Source organism: Lathyrus oleraceus, chromosome 3, assembly GCF_024323335.1.
Source record: "Lathyrus oleraceus cultivar Zhongwan6 chromosome 3, CAAS_Psat_ZW6_1.0, whole genome shotgun sequence".
Taxonomy (NCBI): domain Eukaryota; kingdom Viridiplantae; phylum Streptophyta; class Magnoliopsida; order Fabales; family Fabaceae; genus Lathyrus; species Lathyrus oleraceus.
This window is the reverse complement of record NC_066581.1, coordinates 330,079,532-330,087,762: the sequence shown is the minus strand read 5'-3', so window position 1 is coordinate 330,087,762 and position 8,231 is coordinate 330,079,532. Positions and strand designations below refer to the sequence as shown.

The following is an 8,231-nucleotide window of genomic DNA, read 5'->3' as shown; positions in this document are numbered from 1 at the left end:
AACACATCAGCTTATTTAATCAACCGAGGTCCATCGGTACCATTGGAGCATAGAATACCAGAAGAGGTATGGAGCGAAAAAGAGGTAAAACTCTCACATCTTAGAGTTTTCGGATGTGTAGCATATGTGCACATTAGTGATCATGGCAGGAATAAGCTTGATCCCAAATCAAAGAAATGCATTTTCCTCGGTTATGGTAAGGATGAGTTTGGCTATCGACTATGGGATGATGAAAACAAGAAAATGATCCGCAGTAGAGATGTGGTCTTTAATGAAAGAGTTATGTACAAAGATAGGCATAACACAAGCACTAATGAATCAAAATTAAATGGCCCAGTTTATGCAGAGGTTGATGATATCCCAGAAAGTCCTATAATTGAAAATCCTCAATTAGAGGAATCAACTGAACAAAGCAGTGAGCAACAATATGACGCATCAGAGACTTGTACTCCAACTTCTATATTGAGAAGGTCTTCTCGACCTCATGTTCCCAATAGGAGATACATGGACTACATGTTGCTAACTGATGGAGGTGAGCCTGAAGATTATGCAGAAGCATGTCAGACCACAAATGCTAGTAAGTGGGAGCTTGCAATGAAAGATGAGATGAAGTCTTTAATCTCCAACCAGACATGGGAACTAGTTGAGTTACCTAGTGGAAAGAAGGCACTTCACAACAAATGGGTGTATCGAGTAAAAGAGGATCATGATGGTTCTAAGCGATACAAATCTCGACTAGTTGTCAAAGGATTTCAGCAAAAAGAAGGAGTTGATTACACTGAAATCTTTGCTCCAGTTGTGAAACTCAATACTATCAGGTCAGTTTTAAGTATTGTGGCCAGCAAAGAACTCTACCTTGAGCAATTGGACGTGAAGACTGCATTTCTTCACGGAGACTTAGATGAGGAGATCTACATGCACCAACCTGAAGGTTTCTTAGAGGAAGGGAAACAGAATATGGTGTGCAGATTAAAGAAGAGCTTGTATGGCCTGAAACAAGCTCCAAGACAGTGGTATATGAAGTTTGAAAGCTTTATGCACAAGGAAGGTTTCCAGAAGTGCAATGTCGATCACTGTTGTTTCTTCAAGAGATATAAGTCCAATTACATTATTTTGCTACTCTATGTCGATGATATGTTAGTAGCAAGCCCAGATATGGATGAAATTAGAAACTTGAAGATGCAGTTATAAAAGGAGTTTGACATGAAGGATTTTGGTCCAACAAAGAAGATTCTTGGAATGCAAATCATGAGAGATAAGCAAAGAGGAATTTTGCAGTTATCTCAGGCAGAGTACATCAATCGTATTTTGCAAAGGTTCAACATGGGCAATGCCAAGCCGGTTAGCACACCTTTGGCAAGTCATTTTCGCCTATCCAAGGACCAGTCTCCTCAGACGGAGGAAGAAATAGAATTCATGGATAAGATTCCATATGCTTCAGCCATAGGAAGTTTGATGTACGCAATGGTATGTACTAGGCCAGACATTGGCCATGTAGTGGGAGTTGTAAGCAGGTTTATGGCAAATCCAGGAAAAGCTCATTGGGAAGCAGTCAAGTGGATTTTGCGGTATCTACGAGGCACTAAAAAGAAATGTCTATACTTTGGCAAAGGAGAAATAAAAGTACAAGGATACGTTGATGCAGACTTTGCCGGTGAAGTTGATCACCGAAGAAGTACGATTGGCTATATATTTACTATTGGTACTGGAGCAGTTAGTTGGATATCGCGAATACAAAAGATTGTTGCTTTATCCACTACTGAGGCTGAGTATGTAGCAGTCACAGAAGCTAGTAAGGAATTAATATGGCTTCAAGGATTGTTAACAGAGTTGGGTTTTATGCAGGAGAAGAGTGTTTTGTATAGTGACAGTCAAAGTGCAATACATCTAGCAACGAATTATGCATTTCATTCAAGAACAAAACACATTGGTCTTCGTTATCACCTCATTAGATCTCTTCTTGAGGATGAGGTACTAACATTGAGCAAGATACAAGGAAGTGAGAATCCAGCTAACATGTTAACAAAGGTGGTGACAATTGATAAACTGAAGTTGTGCTCTTCTTCCGTTGGCCTGCTAGAATAATAAATTAATAAACGTTGTTGTTTGGCCAAGGTGTGAAGACTGATTAAAATCACTCTTCAAGTGGGAGATTGTTGGTCAAAATAAAAGAGATATAAAGAGAGTATGAAGGAGAAACAAGAAAAATAATAGTAAAAAGAAATAATAATGGTTATGAGAACTTTAAGGAGATGTTAAATAATAACCATTCATCTTTCTTGTTTTATTGGCTATAAATGTCTTGTATCTTTCATTTGTAATCATCGGAACATAATTTCAATAAATTCTTTTAGTGTAATTGAGTTGTGAAATTTTCATGTGAGGAGAGGTTAATGAATTTATATATTTTATTTTCATTAAGTTTGTGTGCTTCCGCGTTAATTTGTTCTTCCACAAATCTGATAATATGGGGAAATTTTGCGTAGTTTCCTAACATTAGGGTGATTTCTACATCCTTTTTCCTCACTTTTTGAACATTTAGAAATATGTAATTGTTGTATTTTTGTTTGTACTTCATCATTTTCATGCAATTCAAAGTAATTACATCCATAATTAACACTTACACTACATTTAAAAAAGGGGAACAGTGAACACGTTTGATAACTTAAAGGATCAAGTTATGACAAAAAAAACTTAAAGGGCCAATCTATTACACAAAAATAACTTACAGGACCTTTGGTGTAATTTTGCCTATATCTTGTGATGATTCTTAGACAAAATACAAAGTATATGCAATGTTTGATTTTTTTTAGGGAAACATTAACCATTGGAAGATACTCAGTGAGATCACGATCCTGATGAGTGATTGACGGTTAATTTAGACATGTTTTAAAAATCTTACTTTTGTCAAGCAAATTATTCATCTGCATGATATGGTTCATGGATAGTCATGATATCGATTATGAACTTGCATTTGAAAAAGAACATCATGCCATAAATATAGTTTCAAAAACTCTTGACCTAAAGTCAGTTAACGTGTCAAAAGAAACATGCAACATTTTTTGAATCATCTGATAATTTTATTAGAGGAAAAACAAAAGGATTAATTGGGGAGAGTTGATAAGTTTCAAATTTACATTCATTAAGTCGACGTCCATTGATTTATTTCACAAACAATTATTAGAAAAATCTTCGATTTATCTATGAAAAGTAAAGAAAAGAACGGAAAATCATGAATCATCACAAAGAAGATAGACAAAAGAAAAACTATGAAGAAGCAAGACTTGTTAGGCCCAAGCTATAGGCACCCTAGGTGTAGAATAGGACTAGATGTCATCACCAGGTATAAGTACTTTGTGGTGAAACAAATGTTAACGTGCTAGTCGAAGGGATGGTACGATGTGGGACACATGAAAAATATGAAAGTGTTGCTTGTTGAAAAAGAAAAAATTATTTGTCAGAGTGGCAGAGCATAACAAAGTAAATAATTTTTTTAATTATTATTCAAAATAATATTTTAAAATTTTTTAAAATAATTTAAACATATTAAAATAAAAACATAAAACCATATCTTCAATAAAATGAAAAACCCTAAGGAAGTTTGTACCTTCCGCCGTTTCATGACACTGTTTTTTAATAAATAAATAGAAATAAAGTGTGATAAATTAAAAAATATATATTTTAAGTTACATTATTATGGGAATTTTTGCCCTTACTGATTAAGTCAAAGAAAAAAAAAACTCCTAAAATACAGTATAACCCTTTTGGTAATCAATCTTCCTCATCAAACCCTTTCTCCTCATTCATATTTTATCATCAATCATTATTCTTCATTTTCACTACTTACATAATTTACATTGATTGATTTCAAAATCTTTGTTTTTCTTGTTGTTGTTAAAGAGAGACATGGGAAGACTTTTTCTGATCGATCTGGAAGGAGACTTGTATAGCTGCAAGCATTGCAAGACTGCTTTTGCCCTTGTTGATGATATTATTTCCAAGGTTTTTTATTTTTCATCCCTCAAACTTTAATTTAATATATGTATATAATATAAATCTTTTATTGTGATGTGTCTATTACTGGTAGATGAGTTGTATATGTGTGTTTTGAAACATAATTCATGAATCATGAATTTACGGAATAATGGATCAAATAATGTCATAAATCCTATTATAAAAGAATTTCTGAATCATGAATTTTTAGGGCTAAAGTCTTTTGAGTGGTTATCTGCATATGAATTGAAACTGTTTTGTTAAAGTATATGTTCTCTGTATGCATCTGAATCCTTAGTTTCACTATTCATTTCTGCAAAATCAGAAACTGCTGATGATCTAATCCTGGTTTTCTCTTAGTCTTTCCAATGCAGGCATGGAAAGGCTTATCTTTTTGATAAAGTGTAAGTTTTCTTTCACTATTGAATGTAATAATAGTGAAATTGCTATTGGATGGAAACCGAATATCAGACCTTATGACATGTTGGTAATCCATATTATGACAGTGTGAATGTCTCGGTCGGAGAGAAAGAAAACCGGAAAATGTTGACGGGAATGCATACTGTCGTTGACATATTCTGTGTTACATGTGGATCCATTGTTGGATGGAAATATGTAAGGACACCAGTTCATGAATCTCATGATTTTTTTATTTATTTGTTTGGCTTTCATTTTATATTTTATTTTGTTTTAGGAGATTGCTAATGAGAAGTCTCAGAAGTACAAAGAAGGAAAGTTTATCCTTGAAAGGTAATATCAATTAATCAACTATGTTATAGCCACTATGAGTAGGAATCATTCATTATTTCTCATTTTGATTGCATGTGCTTTACATTGATAGGTATAAGGTTTTGGGGCCAGATGGATCCGAATACATGCCTCCTCTAGATGACGCTGAAGATGCTTGATTTACTTCAGGATCATTTCCGTTTTGAATTGTTAATTCTTTATGATTTTCATTATGCACTTCAAATCTAGTATTCCAGGAAATAAGTACTTTATAAATCTTTTAAAAGTTGTTACAATTAGTTACTTGAATTGTAATCAGCATTTGTTTTCATTGCTATATCATCCTATAAGCAATCATCATCCTACTGTGTCAAACCTTAGCATCATGTCATTCTATTTAGTTAATATCTAGGTGATGATGATTCTGAGTAGGAGTAAGATAAGGGAAATTTTTTACAAGACTTTAGATGCATGGGATATCAATCATGCTTCCTTAGATCACAAATGAGTTTCTGATAACCAAACATGTCCTTAGAAGATGAAAGGTCTTGTTGAACACATCCGAGCTTGAGAGAAAGTCGTGTGGCTCTTAAGAATCTAATCGAAATTAGTATATGATCATATTGAGTTTTGTTTCTTTTTTTATGACAGATGAATTATATTTGGTAACACACAAACCAACTAATGATCAAATAAGAGCATGAGCATCATAGAGTTTATGAGCAGGTTTGCAAATAATGAACAACTAGATTAACACCTGCCTAATGGGTGTGGACTAAATTTTTTATATTAAAATTTTAATAATTATTTATTATTTCTTTTTATAAAACAGGGTTAGTCAACTTATACTTAGAATATTTTATTTTGAACCACAAATGTTCTAATTGGCTGAGTTTTATCATAATAAATCTTTTATAAATAAAATGAACTTTAATAAAAATAATAATAGAACGAGAGATAAAATAAGAAAAGTGAAAACAAAAAAAAACAATAAAAATGGATTAAATAGTGAGTGATACAAACATTTATTTTACTAATTAATAAATAGTAATTAAATAAATATTAAAAAATTAATAAATGATTTGTGATGAAATTTTTTTTATTAAATTACTAAATGATCTTTGATTTTAAAAAATTATTAGAAAATTATATTTGATTATTAACAAAAAAAATTATAAGTTTATCATATCTATGATATATTTCACTTTTTATTTTAAAATTAAAATATATTACTTATAACTATAAATACTATAACATATTAAAACATAATTAATGATATTAAAATTTTAAATTTATGCTAAATTAAAGAGATTTTTTTGTAATATATATATATATATATATATATATATATATATGTAAATAACACAAAATAAGATTAGACAGATTAATTGTCAATTGAAAAATAGCTAAAATGTAACTAAGGTGAAGAATATATTATAATATATGTAAATGAATTTTTTTAAAATCACAGTTGAGTTTTTTTTTTTAAATTGATATATGTTATTTGACGAAATAAAATTGAAATTTCCTACTTATAATTTTTATTTTCTAGCTTTCATTTAAGAATTATCAATTAAATTGTAAATAAAAGTTGGGAGTTATTATTAAATAGTAACATAAATTTGTAATTAAAAGTAAATATTAATGTTAAATTATGGTATAAATTCTATAATTAGTCAAGTTTTTTTTTCTTTTGCACTCTGGTTCTTAGAAAAAAATGTCCTGACAGTGACCCATCATTGTTTTCATCAGCAATAGAATTCGATATTCTTAGAATCTTCGTTCTTTAACCAGAGTTCATTTACAATTCGAGTTTAATGGTTGATTAGTCATGATATTTTTTTAAAGAGAAAGAATTACTTTCTCCGTTTTTTATTATAAGTCGTTTTTGGTTTTTCATACGTATTAAAAAATGTAATAATTATAGTATAAAAAAAAGATAAATTATGAAGAATTTTATAAAATTATCCTTTATTAATGGTATTGGAATGACAAATTAACATAATTCAAAGGAGAGAAAATAATAAATATTTAAGGGTATAATAGAAAAAATAACATCAATGATTCATTGGTATTATAAAACGATTTATAGTGTGGTACAAAATATTTTTACAAATGACCTATAGGAGGTAGTAATAAATATCTATTAAATTATAGTTAAATGAAATATTTATTACTGTTAAAAATATGTAATACTAAAAATTAATAATAACATATATTTAAAACTTTTAAAGATAAGTTTTTCCGTAAATTTATTGTATAAAATTATAAAATTAATTCAATAAATAAATGGTATAATTATAATAGTAAAATGTAACGAGCTTTTTAGTAAACATAACTTAAAGTAAATAATTAATTACATTTATAATTTCTGAAAAAGTATTTTATTGTAAACTTATTGCATTAATTTAGACAATAAGTCGAGTAATTAAATTTTTTTAGTCATAATAATAAATGTAATGAAAATATGTATCTAATTGATTATTCATTGGATAAGACCATGAAATTTTTTACTTGTAATTTTTAGTTTCCAGTTTTCATTGAAAATTGTCCATTGATTGTATATAAAAATTTAGAATTATTATTCAATAGTAACATAAATTTGTAATTACATATACGTATTAATGTAAAATTATGGTATAAATTAAACAATCAAGGCGGTACTTAAACTTTATTACTATTAGTTATGGTATTTTTTTAAAGAGAACAAATTGATAAATATCTATTAAATTATAGTTAAATAACATGGAATATTCCAAATTAAAAAAAAATATTTATACAATTAGTTACGGTACTGATTTTATAGTTAAACTATTTTATACAATATAATTATATATAATTGTCTAAAGAGGAATAGAATCTAGAAAGAATTAAACTATAAAAAGATTAGGAAAAAATATGAGTAGAAAATATAAGTATTAATAAGAAAATATGTGAATTTTCTTTTTTAAGCATTAATGTTTAAGTATCGAAAACAGTTAATACATATGATTTAGAGGATCCGAAAACAACCATGCAACTTAGTTTCCTACTATGCATAGATCCGCAGCAGGGGTTTGCGGAGCATGAGCTCAAGATACCATAAATCAAATTTTCTGTTAAGAAAATATTTATTAGAATTCTTTTTAAGTACCGGTTAATAAAATTATTTTTCTTAAATATAATATAGAGTAGAATAATGTTAATTAATTCCTCTAAAATAAAATCAATTAATATATTCATAATTTTAGCCATAAATATAGAAGCTAATTGGGACACTAAAATTAAAATGATGATATAGCGAATATGAATTATTGAAAAGTTAGATTTTTAATTATTTATTAAGACTCAAAAGTTACATAACTTTACCCTAACTTATGAATCATTTGTATTCTTTTTAATTCTCAAATCTCAATCTAATTATAATCTCTTCATCTCTTTGGAAAAATATAAGTGTCGAACAATAAGTGTCTAGCGTAAGTGTCAAAAAGTTATTTCTTTTATAAGATACTAATTTTCATGTTGATTTT

The 8,231-nt window shown here is 28.9% G+C and overlaps 1 protein-coding gene across 1 annotated transcript; it reads left to right on the top strand.

Annotated features, from left to right (window-relative positions):
* Positions 1–3,803: 3,803 nt before the first annotated feature.
* LOC127129221 (protein yippee-like At3g08990) lies at positions 3,804–4,982 on the top strand. Its single transcript, XM_051058486.1, has 5 exons — positions 3,804–4,002; positions 4,354–4,397; positions 4,500–4,608; positions 4,688–4,743; positions 4,835–4,982. The coding sequence occupies exons 1-5, from the start codon at positions 3,907–3,909 to the stop codon at positions 4,899–4,901; spliced, it is 372 nt and encodes a 123-aa protein (XP_050914443.1). The 5' UTR covers positions 3,804–3,906; the 3' UTR covers positions 4,902–4,982.
* Positions 4,983–8,231: the final 3,249 nt, after the last annotated feature.

Excerpts from the sequence above, each read along its gene's own strand:
- LOC127129221 (XM_051058486.1), top strand. The coding sequence starts at position 3,907 with ATGGGAAGACTTTTTCTGATCGATCTGGAAGGAGACTTGTATAGCTGC. Across the intron at positions 4,003-4,353 it reads TTGATGATATTATTTCCAAG|TCTTTCCAATGCAGGCATGG; the intron begins GTTTTTTATTTT and ends GTTTTCTCTTAG. Across the intron at positions 4,398-4,499 it reads GCTTATCTTTTTGATAAAGT|TGTGAATGTCTCGGTCGGAG; the intron begins GTAAGTTTTCTT and ends ATATTATGACAG.